Source organism: Odocoileus virginianus, chromosome 26, assembly GCF_023699985.2.
Source record: "Odocoileus virginianus isolate 20LAN1187 ecotype Illinois chromosome 26, Ovbor_1.2, whole genome shotgun sequence".
Classification (NCBI taxonomy): Eukaryota; Metazoa; Chordata; class Mammalia; order Artiodactyla; family Cervidae; genus Odocoileus; species Odocoileus virginianus.
In genome coordinates, this window is record NC_069699.1 from 14,635,588 (window position 1) to 14,653,310 (window position 17,723).

The 17,723-nt window shown below is 36.1% G+C and overlaps 1 protein-coding gene across 6 annotated transcripts in view; it reads right to left on the minus strand.

Annotated features, from left to right (window-relative positions):
- FANCD2 (FA complementation group D2) overlaps positions 1-17,723 on the minus strand; it is a 51,284-nt gene that overhangs the window by 26,270 nt on the left and 7,291 nt on the right. For 3 of the 6 annotated variants that reach the window (XM_070455555.1, XM_020887535.2, XM_020887533.2), the window contains exons 8-20: positions 17,271-17,349; positions 15,860-15,984; positions 14,720-14,807; positions 14,080-14,184; positions 13,478-13,578; positions 13,001-13,109; positions 12,773-12,808; positions 9,466-9,609; positions 7,848-7,982; positions 6,356-6,487; positions 5,217-5,327; positions 1,914-2,023; positions 769-829 (exon numbers count right to left, since the gene is read on the minus strand). In XM_070455555.1, coding sequence (XP_070311656.1) covers positions 769-829; positions 1,914-2,023; positions 5,217-5,327; positions 6,356-6,487; positions 7,848-7,982; positions 9,466-9,609; positions 12,773-12,808; positions 13,001-13,109; positions 13,478-13,578; positions 14,080-14,184; positions 14,720-14,807; positions 15,860-15,984; positions 17,271-17,349 — 1,336 coding nt within the window. Of the gene's footprint in view, positions 1-768; positions 830-1,373; positions 1,426-1,913; positions 2,024-5,216; positions 5,328-6,355; positions 6,488-7,847; positions 7,983-9,465; positions 9,610-12,772; positions 12,809-13,000; positions 13,110-13,477; positions 13,579-14,079; positions 14,185-14,719; positions 14,808-15,859; positions 15,985-17,270; positions 17,350-17,723 lie in introns of those variants that run through there. The other 3 variants (XM_070455556.1, XM_070455553.1, XM_070455554.1) reach the window with 3 other exon arrangements.

A 17,723-nucleotide genomic window follows, 5' to 3' on the forward strand; every position in this document is an offset into this window, starting at 1 on the left:
TAAAAGCTGCATCAAACCGCCTTGATTCACATTCAGAGCGCTCTGTTCCTATCTCCAAACTAGCTGTATCTCCAGCTCTCCAATTATACACTTACTTGTCCCTATGCTCTAGTCAACCTGTTACTCTTCAAACATGGCCCACTTATTTTGCTCTCTAGGAATTTACAATTCAATTAGGAGATCAGACAGATATAGAATTAAAATAAAACCCAAGTCAGGGGATTCTAAAGGCCAAATGAGTAGTACAAATTATAAGAGCTATGAGTTCAGGAAAACATATTTTGAAAAAAGAAGCACTCTTTGGTAAGGTGACATCTGTTGTTCAGTCTCTCAGTTGTGTCCAGCTCTTTGCAACCCCATGGACTGCAGCATGCCAGGCTTCCCTGTCCTTCACCATTTCCTAGAGCTTGCTCAAACTCAAGTCCATTGAGTTGGTGATGCCATCCAACCATCTTGTCCTCTGTCGTTCTCTTCTCCTCCTGCCTTCAATCTTTCTCAGCATCAAGGTTTTTTCCAATGAGTTGGCTCTTTGCAGAAGGTGGCCAAAGTACTGGAGCTTCAGCTTCAGCATCAGTCTTTCAATGAATATTCAGGACTGATTTCCTTTAGGATTAACTGGTATGCTTTCCTTGTAATCCAAGGGACTCTGAAGAGTCTTTTCCAACACCACAGTTCGGAAGGATCAATTCTTTGGCACTCAGCTGACAGTGACCAGAAGCAATTTCTCAGTTACTCATAAACATATCCAACCCTAAGACAAGAACTCACCTGGGTGCACTCTTCATTGCTTAGGTCTCCACTCTCTGAGGTCAAATTGGAAGATCTACTTCTAAAAACAAGTTATTTTAGATTCACTTCTGTAATATTTTGCAACAACCAGCAACACATTTTTAAAAATTGCCTTCCCTAGGATTAGGGTGGAGATGAAATTGCATGAAAGCACAGCCAAGTATTTATTAAGGCCTTACAAAATGTGGACTAGAGCAAATGATGGCTACCTCAGATTTTTTTTTAAGTGTACACTAACTAAATTAGTAAAAATCATAAGAGCAAGCACTTGGCATTGTTCTATTTAATGCTCTCAACAACTCTATAAAATAAATACTATATCTTTACACATGTGAAAATATAAAGGCACAGAAAGGTAAAATGACTTATCCAAGATCATTCAGCTAAGAACAATGGAGCTAATATTTGATCCCAGGCAAGCAATATGGCTCCAGAGAATGAACTTTTAACCAGTATACTATGCAGGCTCTACAGATTACTAATGCTAACTCTAAGGATGTTTCTTGAGCTCTGAGGAATTCATGACAAATCATTTCCAAGAAGCATGAACTAAATTTCATGACTTCACAACAGTAACAACTTACCAAGCCCCAAGCTTCTATTAGATGTTATAATTGTGGAATCAAAGAACTAGTACTAGGAGGGAAAATCCACAAGAAGACTTTATTTATATCACAATTAAAATAAATTCATTAATTTTTTTAAAAAAGAAGACTTTATTTATATCAAACAAAGTGTTTCAGACAAGAATAACACAGTAATGGAGAAACCTGTATTGTCTAATGCTTAAGATTGAAGCAGATGCAGAAAAAAAGCATCCCAGGAGGATCATGGTTCCCCTTTTGTAGAAACCATTTCTAAAACTTAATTTCTTAGCAATCCCTAGTTTTAAACAATGAGAATGTAATGACTATAATCACAATTTTGTAAAAATTATAGGTAGTATATACAGTCAAGATTAAAAAGAACATGGAAAAGTAACAACAAACATTTGCTAACTTCTCTTATTATGGTTTTAATTCTTCTGTTATAATGATGTCTAAACAATATAACACTTTATTTTGTTAAGACAGCAACTTGATTAACTAACCATGAGCCATAGAAGTCAGAATTTCCATACATACCTATCTGCTGCCATGATGCCAGCCATGGTGACAGCACCAACAATACCAATAAGCTTGTACTTGAATATGGTGCTAGAGAGCTGTTTTCGTATCACCATGTGCATGTCATCCTGCAAGGAAATAATGATGAAGATGTTGGAATGGTACAGCCAAAGAGTCAAATATTAGAACCAAACAACCTAGAACAGCAAGGTTTCTATCATTTATCAACTGTGTGGTCTTTGATGAGTCACTCAATCTTTTTGAGTCTCAATTTTTTTCATCTATAGAATGGAAAAGGTTTTGCAAGGATCAGAGACCAAATTACAAAAAATTCCAAGAACAGTGTCTGTCATATGGTAGCCATTCAATAATAATAGATATTACTGTTACTGCTGGGATAGTTGCTTGTTATGGATAATGTGAGTTATGTTGGCCACTCAGGCAGACATAATCAAACAGAAAAAAAAGTGCTTAGGAATAAATTTAACAAAGGAGGCAAAAGACTTGCACATTGAAAAAAGAGCAAAACATTACTGAAAGAAATTAAAGAAGACCTAAATAAAAGGAAAGGTATTCCACATTCATGGAACTAAAGACTGAACACTGTTAAGATGATGATATGCTCATTCAATGTAATCATTTTAAAAATTCTAACAGTATTTTTTAAATATTTGTTTTTTAAGGCTGCACTGGGTCTTAGCTGTGGCTTGTGGAATCTTCACTGCGGCATTAGGGCTTCCTAGTTGTGGCATGTGGGATCTGGTTCCCCAACCAGGGATCGAACCTGGGCCCCCTGGTTGGGAGCTCAGAGTCCTACTCAGTTGTCCACCAGGCAAGTATCTCTAACAGCATTTTTTACAAAAATAGAAAAGCCCATATTAAAATTCATATGGAATGTCAAGGGACCCCAAACAGCCAAAATAAATTTGAAAAAGAACAAGTTCGGAGGGCCCACACTTTCCAATTTCAAAATTACAAAGCTATAGTAATAAAAACGTGCTACCAGCATAAGCACATTAAGATCAACAGATAGAACAGATCCTAGAAATAAACCCTCACACATATGGTCAACCGATTTTCCACAAAGGTGCCAAGCCCACTCAATAGAAAAAGACAAACTATTCAACAAAAGGTGCTAGAGAAAACTGGATACCCACACACACGAAAATGAAGTAGAACCCTCACCTTATACCATATATAAAAATTAACTCAAAGTGGATCAATGATATAAATTTAAGAGCTAAAACTGTAAAATCCTGACAAGAAAACATAGGGGAAATTTTTCATGACTTCAAATTTTGCGATTTTTTAAAAAATAAGCATGACACCAAAAGCACCAGCAACAAAAGAAAAAAAAGATTGAATGGACTTCATCAAAACTGCACCAAAGGATTCTATCAAGACTGAAAAGACAATCCACAGAAAGGGAGAAAATATTTGAAAATCATTTCTCTGATAAGGGACCAACATCCAGAATATATATAGAATTCCTACATGTCAACAACAACAAAAAGTAACCCATTTAAAAAGTGAGCAAAAGGACCTGAACAAACTTTTTCCAAAGATATACAAGAACCAATAAGCATACAGTAAGATGCTCAACATCATTAGTCATCTAATGATGACTTTCAAATTTTCATCTGGAAAACAGAAATCATACCACAATGAGATACCACTTTACACATACACTTATCAAACAAGTGTTGATAAGGATGTAGAAAAACTAGAACCCTCTATTGCTTATTAGAATGCAAAATGGTATAGCCACTGTGCAAAACAGTTTTGTGGCTCCTCAAAATGGTAAACGTAGAATCTTCATATGATTCAGAAATCTCACTCCTAGGTATATACCAAGTATATAAAACAGGGACTCAAAAGAAACACCTGTACATCAATGTTCATAGCAGCATTCTTCAAAATAACCAAAAGGTGGGGAAAATCCAATATCCTTCAATGGATAAACTAGTTACAGTCTATATATACAATGGAATATTCAACCATAAAAAGCAATGAAGTTCTGATATATCCTACAACCTGGAGGAACTGTGAACACATTATGCTAAGTGAAATAAGCCAGACACAAAAGGACAAATATTGTATGACTATTTAAATGAAGTACCTATATCACACAAATTCACAGAAAGCAGCTAAGAGGTCACTAGGGTATAAATAAAGGGAAATGGGGTGTTATTGCTTAATGGGGATAGAATTTCTATTTGAGATGATGAAAAAGTTCTGGAGACAGATAATGGTGATGGTTGCACAACACTGTGAACACACTCAATGCCACTGAACTGTATAATTGAAACTGGTTAAAATAGTAAAATTTATCTTATGTATGTTTTACTGCAATTAAAACATAATGATATAGCTCTATTATTCCTGATATGATGAAATCTTCAAACTATACTGCTAGATGGAACAAGCAAGACACAAAACAAGATGATAAGGTGTGGAAAAACAGGTATATGGGTAAATACAAATTTGTCAATGCTCAGCACATCTCAGAAAGCTATAAGCTAGTAACAGTGATTGCCTTTAGAGAATCTCAGCCTAGAGGACTGAGAAGGAGGATACATTCTTCACTACCTTTCCATATCTTTTGAATTTTGTACCATGGTGTATACTACCTTGCCAATTCTTTAAACTTAGTAAAAAAAAAGAAAAAAAAAAGTTGTTAAAAGACCAGTATGGATTACTGCCACAAGGTGGCACTGAAGATGCAAAAGAGCTATGAGTTGATCCCAACCCAATCTTACTTTAGACACTTTGCTTGGCTTTGGCTTTTTCGGTGAATGGTGTTCACAAATTAGAGAAGGACCAGACGGCGCTCACGTTAGATGGAGATGCTCCTTACAGAACAAGAGTAGTCCCTGTTTTTCCATGGCGCTTGGTACAGTACCTGAATGGCTTCTCTTACTGTTTCATAATGAGCAGATTACAGGCTCATTTCCATACTAACAGACTGAGCTCCTAAAGGGCAGGTCTAATATGTATCTACTGTCGTGGTGCTTGGTATACAGTAAGCATTTAATGTTTGTAGTAGGAAAAGAATAAACAAATACTAGGATTATGGCTCGGAGAAGGCAATGGCACCCCACTCCAGTACTCTTCCCTGGAAGATCCCACGGATGGAGGAGCCTGGTGGGCTGCCGTCTATGGGGCCGCACAGAGTCGGACACGACTGAGGCGACTTAGCAGCAGCAGTAGGATTATGGCTATGTACTTTAGTTATACTACTACACAGGCTGTGGGAATTTTGTTCAACAAATTTCAACTGAAGAGGTTTAAAAGATTCTCTCTCAACACACTGTCACTTACCTGGATGTGACTACTGGCTTCATGCTGTTTGCTAAATGCCAGTGTGCTGAGAATACAAAACAGTTTTCGTATTTGCTGAGGCGACATATTATCCAGATAATCCAGAATGCCCTGGGAGAAAAAAATGTCAACGATGAGATTAGCAACTAACTTTTCTTTTTCCTTTAAATAAAAAAATTAAAATTCTCATAAAAGGCACACACAGACAGCCAGGCATGTTTCACAAAAGCTCAAGTTCTCTAAAACTATGCCTCAGAGCCCAAAGAGTTGATATTCTACTTAGTCATCCTAACATAGCTCTTAATTCTACCTATACTCTGTTTCTACGCTTCCCTTTTTCTTAGTGAAAACAATATTCTGCCAAAAGTTATGTCTCTGACCTTATTTCTCATCTTGTACTCCATGAATTACTTATTCTTTCTTTACAGATACGGAAGGACTTAAGTCAAACTCCATTAAAACCCTTTACCAGCTCCCTCTTGTCTATAAAACAAAGTTGCAACTCTTTGGTTTGGTACTTAAGACCCTTCACAATCTGGTCTTCGCTTCCCACCTTACCCACCTACCAGTCATGCTGACCTCACTTGTCACCTCTCAAGCGCACCATGCACGTGGGCGCCAGTGTGCTTCTGTTCAAACTGTTCTCTGCCCAGACATACTTCCTTTATTTTTTCTTGACAAATCTCTCCTACCTTTCAAGAATCACTCTAATATTATCTCTTGTTTGAAGATTTCTCCAGTTTCCCAGTCCAAATTAATTATTTCTGCCCTGGTGTATCTACAGCACTTTATTAGAGAATGCGTCGTGTTGTATATATATAGTGACTTACTTATATATCTTACTTTCTATCACCAAAGGCAATTTTATATCATCAATTTTATATCCACAGCACCCAGAATAGAGCCTGGCACATCATTAGGTATAAAGAAGTATTTGCTGAATTAATAAATACACAGACAGATGAGTTATTTTTTCTATTATTTGCCCCGTTACCCCACCTTCATCCCCTCCACTTCTACAAATTATAGTGCTTGGTATCTAAGATAAAAAATAAATTGCTAACAAGTTATCAAGTGTCTCTCAGATACATGTAAGAAAGAAAAATCATTCAATATATGTCAACGGTAGGACTATATACCTTCACAAAGACAGCATTCATCCTCATAGCAGATGGGCTTAAAACTACCAACTCGAGAAGGACATCCAATGCAGCATCAACTTCGACTTCATTTCTACTGCAGACATGGGTCACTAGGGCACCAATCACTTCCTATGCAGAGAAAAGTCAACAGGACTGTGTGAAGCTAAAATACAGCACGGTCATCTTCTTTTAGATGATGACAAACCTCTTTTGGTTTGTGCCCGAGGCCATTTCAATCTCAACCTGGTTAAAATCCCAACCCACCTCATTCTATCACCTACTTCTATAAACTGGTTTCACTAACATTATATTCAGGAGGTTTAGGATTATGTCTCTAACTACACTACCATCCAGTCTTGATTTAGCCCCCATATTTTACTAGTGAGCACTATCTAAGCCCTCGGGATTTTGCTTCCTGGTATAATCTTTCTTTTTTCTCATAAGTGTCAAATATTACCTATTAAATTGTTGTTGTACTTAATCTATTAAAATGTACTGAAAAGGTGGCACTCAAGAAGCTAAAGGTTTCAAAGTTTTTTTTAAAGTTAGACTTATTGTTTCAAGTAAACATGGGTCATGATGGTGTCTCTAAGACATTAAGATGGTTCTCCACAAATGTCTTAGATGTCACTCCTCCCTTCCTTTATACTGCTGTTTCACACCAAGTCACAAGGTTTTTCTCAAATGCAGTAGCTATCTCATGCCAGATGTCTATTACTCTGCTTTTAATGTGTTTTTTTTCCTGCTTTAAGTTTTAAAAATTTTAAAATTCTCTCTTTTTTTGGCCACATCGTGGAATCTTAGTTTCTTGACCAGGGATCAAACCTGCTCCCCTGGTATCAGAAGTACAAAGTCTTAACCACTGGACTACCAAATAAATCCCAGTATTCATTTTTAAAAGTTCCCCATTCAAATGTGCTTTAATGTTGTTAATAAAGGTATAACATAAATGACCAATACAAAACAAGACACTTTGTTCTTTGTTCTCCTAATCATTTTCCACAAGTACAGCCTTCCGTCTCTAGACGTGTGCTAATAAATGTGGTGTCTGGTATTCATGGAAACAGTGTTAGGCCCTCAGGCATTTCTCTCTCATTTCTTTCTCATAACACCTTTTTCTAGAGAACAATTTCAGGATCAACTGGCAGTAGATTATTAGCAGGTAAGTTTAAAACTGCCATTCCCATACTGTGAAACCTACATGATAATCCCAAGGCAAATGTTTGTTTCAAGTAGACTAGAGCTGGAGCTTCATTTTAGACTGAGAGAATCTTAAAGCTCAAAACAGAGTTAGATCCTCAAGTCCAATCCCTTCATTCAGAGACCAGGACTAGAACTAAGTTTTCCCAACTCCCAGTTCAGAGTTCTTCCTTCTTCAATGCCTTTCAACCAATAAGAAATAAATATTGGATCACATACAAGTCATTTGGGATGGCATTTCTTTCCTTTTCCCTGTTCCCTCCTTCCCAAGATAAATATTTCAACATACCTGCTGGCAGTAAGTGTCAAAAAACATAAATGAATATCTGTATAGAAGACTGCCAAACGAAATTATGCTCTGGTCTAGGGAGTTCAACAAACTCTGAGCCAGTGACAAAATGGATGGACAAACATCCTTAAGAACCTTGAGGAGACAGGAGTAGAGAAAAATGAAGCTGTGGGAGAGACTTCGTTATCACAGCACCTACAGCTGCTATTGCTAACTCTTTTAAGATGTCAGAGTTCTCCCTAATTCTTATTTTAATTTAAGGAATCTCAATCTCTGTTTTACTCAGAATAACCCTTCATTCTGAGCTTCTCTTAGAATCAGTGAAATTCAATATATGGGTAAGAACTGACTTTTAAACTCAAAGAAGTTAAATCACAAGCCTAATAGCTTATAATCTGGCCAGCTTGGGACAAGAACCCAAATCTTCTAAATTCAAATTTCCTCACTTAATCATATTGCCTCCCTGGGGATACAGTGGGCCTGTTCTTCCCTGGTTATGATTTTAAATCAGTCTATAAGGTTCAATCTAATTAAACTGATTACTTTTAAAGTACATCAAGAGGAGAACTGATTATGTCGTAACAAGAAGGCAGTAGGTGGACATGAATGGAACCAGAATAAACAACCAGTTATTAAGTTCAGTTTCTTTAAATGGGAATAATGCTTTACTGAGGACGATGTAATAAAAAATTATATATGTTTTCTGCCCTGTGCAAAATTATAGACCAAAACACGTATCAGAGCACAAATAAGCACAGAAAAGACTGTAAGATAAAATAATACAAACTTTAAATCCATTCCTAAATAATAAAGTCTTAAGACTCAACTACATATTCTCATTAGTTCCTAAGCCAAGTCCCAAACCTCTGGTTCACCCAGTTTTCCAAGAAGGTGTACACTGTTAATATCCTGAATATTCACCTGGAAAATACCATTTCTAGATTATAAAATTCCCTATCAAGTGGTTTATACTTCAACAAGAATGATCACCTAAGGGTCATATGCTGAATGGCTAAAATAGTGATAATTCAATAGATATATAATTATGTCTCTACTAGCATTCCTCTGATAATGTTATACTCAGGGGTTTTTAGAAACTACTTAAAACAGGAAACAGAAGGCAAGTTTGTCAAAAGTTACAGATCACAGAGAGCTAGATGATTAAAATGATTAATATAAAATTAAGATTCAAAAGTCTCAATGGACTTGAACAATGGGTTGAAACTAGTATGACAATTTCTAAGGGAGATGTGAAGTTCTCCACTTTAGGTCAAAAATGAAATTATAGAAGACCAGAATTACAATATTTCTTATAAAAGAGAATACATGAAAAAAAAAAAGAGAATACATGGTTTGAGTCTAGTGTTCAACAAATTGTTGAACCAATTTTGTGCTTTTTTTAAGATGAAAACCAATCTTAGTTTGATTTTATTAATATTTATTACGTCACAATCAAGGTGGTAATAATCCCACTATGTTTTGAAATATACTAAGCTCCCTGTAAAAGATTATTACCCAGCAAAGGTGGCGGTGTCATGATTTCCACACAAGGTAGGAAAGGTTAAAAGAACCTCTATAACTTTCAGACTAATGCTGCCTGATTTCTCTGACAACTTACCAAGTAATGAATATAGAATGTACCCTGTAGCAGATCTTCTTCAAAGCAGCCTGATCGAATCTTATTTCTTAGCACCCTTTCAATGTACTTCTTTGTCTGAGTGTTGGTGCTATAGATGATGAGAAGCATTGCCAGGTCAAAAATCTGTTGTCAATAAATATGCACCAATAGAAAAACAGTTTACTAAATCTGTACATTTACTACAACAAAACAGCAGCTCTCAACTTTTTCCATTAAGACTACTCATTAGCTCAACATAAACCCATGGGAGTACCTACATTTTTCATAAAACCTAGAAGATTTTTCAGAGAAATGAACTGTCACAACTATTAGCCACTGGTATACTTTAAGAAAACATTGAAGGGCTTCCATGGTGGCTTAGTAGTAAAGAATCTGCCTGCCAATGCAAAAGACATGATTCAATTCCTGATGGGGGAAGATCTCACATGCCACAGAGCAACTAAACCCATGTGCCACAACTACTTAGCTCGTGCTCTAGGGTCCCAGAGCCATGACTACTGAACCCCAAAAGCCCAAGAGTCCATGCTCTGCAACAAGAGAAACCACTGCAATAAGAAGCTTGAGCAGGGCAACTAGAGAGTAGCCTCCACTCGCTGCAACTGCAGAAAAGCACGTGGAGCAATGAAAAGCCAGTACAGCCAAAAATAAATTAAAAAAAAATTATTTTTAAAATATTGGAATACAAGTAAAAGTAGTACTATTACAGAAACAACTTTGAACAGCTTCACGTTTACTAAGGGAAAAAATCACTCGCCAAATTCAGTATATATTTTCATTATTATTAGGAAAATTAGTTTGTGAAAAGTTAAGAGACTGAAAATGTCTGTCAATCTGAACATGGTTATATAAATTATGATGGTCATTTTCAACATATTATATGGCCATTAAAAATGAGATATACTATATTTTTTGACAAGGACATTCACATTATATTGTGAAGCAAAAGAAAAGCAAACTGCAATAATCACAGTAAGATTCCATTTTTATAAAAACAATATAAAAGTACAAATATGTGTAAGTATAAGACTGAGTATGCTTGTGTTTGCACACATATACAACTCGGGTATGAATAAGAAAAATCTGGAAGAATGATAATCCAGAAGAGTGACACAGAGATTGGAGGTAAACTTTATTTTACAGATATTTAGATACTTGTGGTGTTTTTCCTTTCCCAATTAGCTTGTATTACCTGTATTTAATTTAAAAAAAAACAAAGGAGAGGGAGAGAGTTTAAAAAGCCAAGCAGGACAAAAAAGAAAAGAACTACTTGGGACTTGCACAACTCAATAGCAAAAATACAATCCAACTAAAAGATGGGCAGAGAATCTGAACAGTCATTTTTCCAAAGACATACATACAGACAACCAACATGAAAAGATGTAAAACATCACTAATCATCAGGGAAAGGTAAATCAAAACCACAAAGAAGTATCACGTCACATCTGTTAAAATGGCTATAATCAAAAGGACAAAAAATAACAAATGTTGGACAAAAATAACAAAGGAGGTACAGCAAAGGGAACCCTTGTGCACTGTTGGTGGGAATGTAAATTGATGCAACCACTATGCAGAACAGTATGGAGGGGCCTCAAAAAAATAAAACTAGAACTACTAAGATCCAACAATTCCACTTCTGATTATGCATTTGAAGAAAACAAACACTAATTTGCAAAGATGTCTGTATCTCCATGTTCATTAGAGCATTATTTACAATAACTGAGACATGACACAACCCAAGAGTCCACTGACGGAATGGGTAAAGAAAATGTGACATGTGACATACAGAGAGACTATCATTGAGCCACAGAAAAGAATGAAATCTTGCTATTTGCAACAACATGGATGATCCCTGAGGGTATCATTCTGAAATACGACAGAGAAAGACAAATACTGTATGATCTCAATTATACGTGGAATCTAAAAAATAAAACAAAAATGAATTTACAGATACAGAGAATAGATTGGTGGTTGCCAGAGGTGGTAGGAGGGAATTGGTAAAATGAGTAAAGGTACAAATTTCAGTTATAAAATAAATAAGTCACAGGGATGTAACATACAGCATGAAGAATATAGTTAATGATACTGTATTGCACATCTGAAAGCTGCTAAGAGAGCAGATCTTGTAAGTTCGTACCACAAGTAAAAAAAAACTTGTACCAGCAACGTACAGTGATGAACATTACCAACTATTGTTAGTGATCATTTTGCAAATGACTTATACAAATAACAAATCCTTGCATTGTATGTCTAACATAATATTATCAATTTATCAATTTTATCTCAATTAACAGTAAAATATATTTTTAAAAAGGTTAGATGTTCTAAGTAATAAAAACAAAAAACAACAAATTACTTGGGACATCCTTTCACTGATGGCCCAACTCAGACACCAAAATTAAGATAGATTACAGCAGAAAATACAGCTGTTAAAAATGAAAATAAAGACAACGCAGAAACACATAAAATGTTTATGATACAACGTGAAGAGAAAAAGAGTCAGAACACGAAATTATATTTATATATTGAATAGAAATCTGTAAAAATAGCTATGCAGGAGACCAAGGGTTATGCAATAATACAATAGTTGTCTTGGATATTTTGATCCCCTCCTATCCTGCCACCACACAAAAAACTGAGTTTTTCATTATTTTATTCAATATCACAACAGCTTTTAAAATAGTGATCCAACAACTGGATAATCCAACTAACAAAACCCTCCAAAACAAGAGATTTCAACTAAAGAAAATCTCTGAACAGAACCAATGAGCACATAAGGAACTCAATCATCTGTCTTCTTGACTGAAGAAAACATCTCCAGAATTAAGACAGATTCAGTATCATCACCCCACTAACAAATGGGCTGTTTGGTTCACTCGTCAGGTAAAAGAAAATAAAACATGAAATGCTACTATCCTGACAATTCCATGTGAAATTGGAGGAAGGGCAATCAGACAGAGGAACCTGAATTCCTGACTCATGACCCAGGTGACTCTAGTGCTCATCTCCTCATGGGAGGGGACTCAGCTTCTTTGACTGCAATTCATTGTGACTGTTTGGAATATTACTGTTTCCTCTTGTGGATATTTTATTTCATTGTATTGCCAGAATAAAGACCATCTGGCAAGCCATCCCTTCAGATCATCTTCCTCAAGCAATTAATGTTTACTAGAGCAGCTACAAAAGCATGACTGGAAGATACCAGAGCAAATAGCAGGGAAGAGAAAGTCAGGCAATATCACTAATTTTACATCTATAATATTTAAAATTCACAGAAGATGAACATTACCTTGTGTTCAGTCTCCGAGGGGGTCGTTTCAATTGCCTGGAAAAACAAGGGTCACAAAAATATTACAACACATAAGAAAACGTTTGAACCAATATGCTCATCTGGCAAACCATCATCTATTATTTCTACTTGACTGACTTTCAAGACTTTTATTTCAACTACCTTTACTTACACATCCATCACTGATTGCCACCCACTTCTTCCTCAATGTTCAAAGCTCTCACTCACCTTAATCCAGGCTTCTGAAATGATTTTCTCATATCTAATAGCTGACTTTATTACATCAAAGAGAAGAGTAACACAGTCTTGACTGCTGTTTTCTCGATTTCCTGAAAAACTACAAGTAGCAGAGGGAAAGGAAATCATTCTTACCAGAGAAGAACCTGTAAGATCTGGATTCCTGCTTCCTAGGCATGTGCCTTAAAACTAGTCACAACTTCATGCGTAAAATGGCTAATAAAAATTTACTGCAGTCTATCAGAGATTGATGTGAACAGCAAAGGGAATACACACACACATTCATGTATATATACACACTTATACATACAAATATTATCTGAAAAACAATAGTAGTACATTATTGTGATATTACTACATAATTTGTAGTTGTAAATATTAACATCTTCTGTCCTGGCTCCACAATAAATGTCAGAAAACTTTCCGCTCATGTGAGAAAAAGGGTGATAACTGTCTATGAGTTTATACCTTGCTTGTCCTTTATTTCTCAACTTGCTTAGAGAAACCTGGCACTGTGAAGGCAAAATACAGTGCTGCAGATCCAACTTCTCTCGAAGCTCAGAAATTACCTACAGCAAATAAATGTGTTAGCTGTGTGTTCTGATCATTCATAGCAGCTAGGCACAATTTATTTTTCCAACAGAAGAACCATAACATTTTCCTCAAAGACTGAGGAAGAATTATTAAATTAAATGAATTATTAAACAAGTTAGAAAGACTGTTGATGAAAATAACTAATGTGACTACAGTACGTCATGCTTCTTAAAATTCCAGAATTCCTTGAGGCACTACACTGAAATAGCAAATATAACCAAAGCAGCTTATATAGAACAATAAGTCTGACTAGTACATCCATTCTCTCCCCTGAATACTATCTGGACTAATCAGCATTATCAATTAGTTTCAGGACAGAGAAGAGCAATCAGAACCTTTTAAACAATTTATCTTGATATATCTTCCTCTAGGTTAGGCTTCTTTTGACTGCTGAGTTTCACAAGAGCACCACAGCTATTCTCTGTACTCTCCAGGATATAATACCCTACAGTATTTGTTGGGAAATAGCAGAGTACCTCAAGTGCATCTGTGGGGGTTACTGAATGGAGAATGAATTTGATGATCACAGGTAAGTCGTCCAAACTGACAGACGATAGCTTACTCATCACTAACTGGCGAACCTAAACACAAAAACACAAAAGTCTTACATATTTCCATGTTAATATCTCAATCTAGTAACAAATCATTAGGTAAAATTGGAAAAATTATTTCTCTCACTCAGCTTCTCACTTGCAATTTCAGAAGAAAAACACATTTTATTTTTTTCCAAATTACAAGCTCTCAACTGTTAATCCTACAGCTTCTTAAAAAACAGACAGGTGATAAATATAGAGGTGTTATTATCCTACATTTTGGAGCCTGAATTTTCCACTGGCTACAGAAAGGCATAAAAATTTGTTATTCCTATGGGAGCAGTTTATAAATACGCAGGCAACACAGAAGATTTCCACTAAAACTTACTGCTTAAAAACAAACAGTTCATATATCACAGTATAGCATATGAAATTCATAAAAAAAGAAGAGTAGGTGTCATTCAGCACTGTTTCAAAATGAAATTTTCATTATATACAATTGGTCCAGGGCAATGAATGATTGACATTGGTTCTGGGAGGCAAGAAGACTAGTTCTGTTCCTGGAGAACAGAGTCCTCCCTACCTTAATCAGGAGCTTTGACTCAAGTTGGAGGCTAGAAAGGACATCCAGGATCGGGACAGTGAGCAGAGTATTCTCTGTTAGAAGGTCACTGTGAATAGTGAAAAAGAAATTATGCAACTTTTAACAGAACTGAGCAAGTAATGACTTGGGAAAATCATCCAAGGTATGGAAAGAGAGGATATACTTAGCTCCCATTAAACTCTATTTGTAGTATATTTCATTAAAATTCTCTTGAGTAAAAATAATACATGCACATTTTGAAAAATTCAAACAACAACAAGAAACCCTATCTCATCATCCCCACTACTCAGAGGAAATCACTGCTGAGTTTGGTACATATCCTTCCTCAGAAAAGGAAGATGAAAAGTCACAACAATTACAATGAAGTATGATAAGTATATGATACTTAAATGTGCAGGCTGCTACAGTAGCACAGAGTAGAGAAGGACAGCAATGGATTCTAAAAGAAAGTTATACAAAAGGACAGGCAGGCAAAGTGAGGGGTATGGTGCTACACACAGAAGGAGCAGTCTGCCCAAAAGTACAAAGGCAAGAAATCACTAGACATTTTTGGAGACAGATTTACAGATAACTACAGAAAAGGAGGTATTATAAATTGAAAAGTTTTTAATTACTTCTAGGATAAATACACAGTTGCATTACCCTTTCTTCATTACTGCTCTATCAATTAGAATTTTTCACATAAATGTTAGAAAGCAATGGATCTCTGCAATGGATCTGACACAACCATGTGCATTAGAATGAATCATTTAGGGACCAAAGAACGTTGATGTTTAATAGGTTCCACAAACCACATGGATGTGCAGTCATGATTGAGGACACCCGTGGGTAGAGGAAATGCTGACAAAACAAAAAAAATGCTCATAAACAAAGGAAAGTTTACATCTCCACAGATCAAATTTATATGCCTAATCCTAAGCCAGACTTCATATTCACAACAGATACATAGATCTACTTATATATTCATTATTAGAAAAACAAGTCAAATTCAATATCCCAGTAAGACAAGTATTATTCTCTTATACAGAAAGAAACACAATATTATTACCCTTTTCATACGGCGGCAACAGGCCCCCAGAGTGAAGTCTTGCTCAGGATGGCAACAAGGTGCTTACCCACCTGAGCTCTTTCCCCACATCAGCATGCTGGGAATCCCCTAGGATCTCAGGTAGGCTGATGACAAAGTCATGCTGTAGGTACAGCGGAGCGACACTGATCAGCTGCATGATCTTGGTGGTGAGATCCTGCAGTGGAGGACACTATTTATAAGAACTGTAACACAGCATCCAGAATAGAGAAAGACTTCCTACTCACAAAATATAGAGCTGGAATTATTTTGTGTACAATATAACAACTACACATACTGCTAAGTCACTTCAGTCGTGTCCAATTCTGTGCGACCCCATCCCTGGGATTCTCCAGGCAAGAACACTGGAGTGGGTTGCCATTTCCTTCTCCAATGGATAAAAGTGAAAAGTGAAAGTGAAGTCGCTCAGTCATGTCCGACTCTTCGCGACCCCATGGACTGCAGCCTACCATGCTCCTCCGTCCATGGGATTTTCCAGGCAAGAGTAAACTACACATACACCCAAGCTCAAAATCTAAAATCAGAAGTAAATCACCTAGAGATTTTTCACAAATGAGACGGTATCTATATTTAAAAAAAGAAACAAAAAAGTAGGCTGGATGGCATATTATCTAGTATCTTTATTTCACTTAATATTTATACCTCTATTCCCTTTTTTAAAAGGTAGGGATCTGTGTTGTTCAAGGATACACAATTAATAAGTGCCAGACCCAAAATTCCAGCCCAGATGAGACTCCAAAACTCATGTTCTTCCAAATAAAGATTTAGCCTTTGAATGTGACAAAACTTAGTAGAATGATTTTAAGAACTCTGAAGAGTAAGCACAAGGCTCAAAACAGATTAATCTTTACCAAGGTAATTAATAACAAAACTCCCAAAGAAACTTTCCTCAATATGTAATTAAATCAAAACATCTGCAGTGAAGTAGGATGGTTTCAGATCTCACTTTTTTAGAAAAATAAAACATAATAATCCCTGTATTTTGAGAAATTCGTGAATTCCTTCCAAATAATTAATTTAATAAATCACATCCAGTCATCATAGTTATGGGCTTCCCTTGTGGCTCAGCTGGTAAAGAATCCGCCTGCAATGCAGGAGACCTGGGTTTGATTCCTGGGTTGGGAAGATCTCTTAGAGAAGGGAAAGGCTACCCACGCCAGTATTCTGGCTTGGAGAATTCCATGGACTATCCATTGGGTTGCAAAGAGTTGGACAAGACTCTTCACTTCCATCACAGTGATATATATTTCTTTTTTTTTTTAAGACATTTAAAGAATGAAATAACCATGATTTTCAAACTACGAAAGCTAAAAAAGCTAATGGATAAAAAAATATGAATTTCCTGTCTAGAAAGGCAAAAAACCCTGCAAATTCCAAAGGTTTTGTGTTAAGTGTAGAAAACACACTCTCTAAAGACGAGACCAAAAAAGTCCCCAAGCCTACCTTACTATCCACAACTCGGTCCAGCCACTTCAGCTGATTGATGATGAGTCGAGGTATGCTGATTCCATCACTGTTCACTCTGAAATGTTAGGGTGAATGAGAAATCAGGAACGTAGCCTGTCTGACCTACACAGCAGCAAACATTAATACTGCATCTAACATCTCAGCCATTCAATTAACATTTACTAAACACTAACCTACAGGTTGCATGCTGTGGGAGACACACAGGTGATACAAAAAAACATAAGACATATGCATGTATGTTGAGAAAGATGTCTGGAAGACGACGCACTGAACTGTTAGTGACTATATCTGGGGAGGGTTGAGAGGGGACGAAAGGTCTGGAGAGTATCTCTTAAAATACATAAACAATTTTAAAAATAAAGATTATTAATAAATTGGGCAAGAGAAATTATTTTAAAAGGTAAAAACTAATTACCTAGATGTGATAAG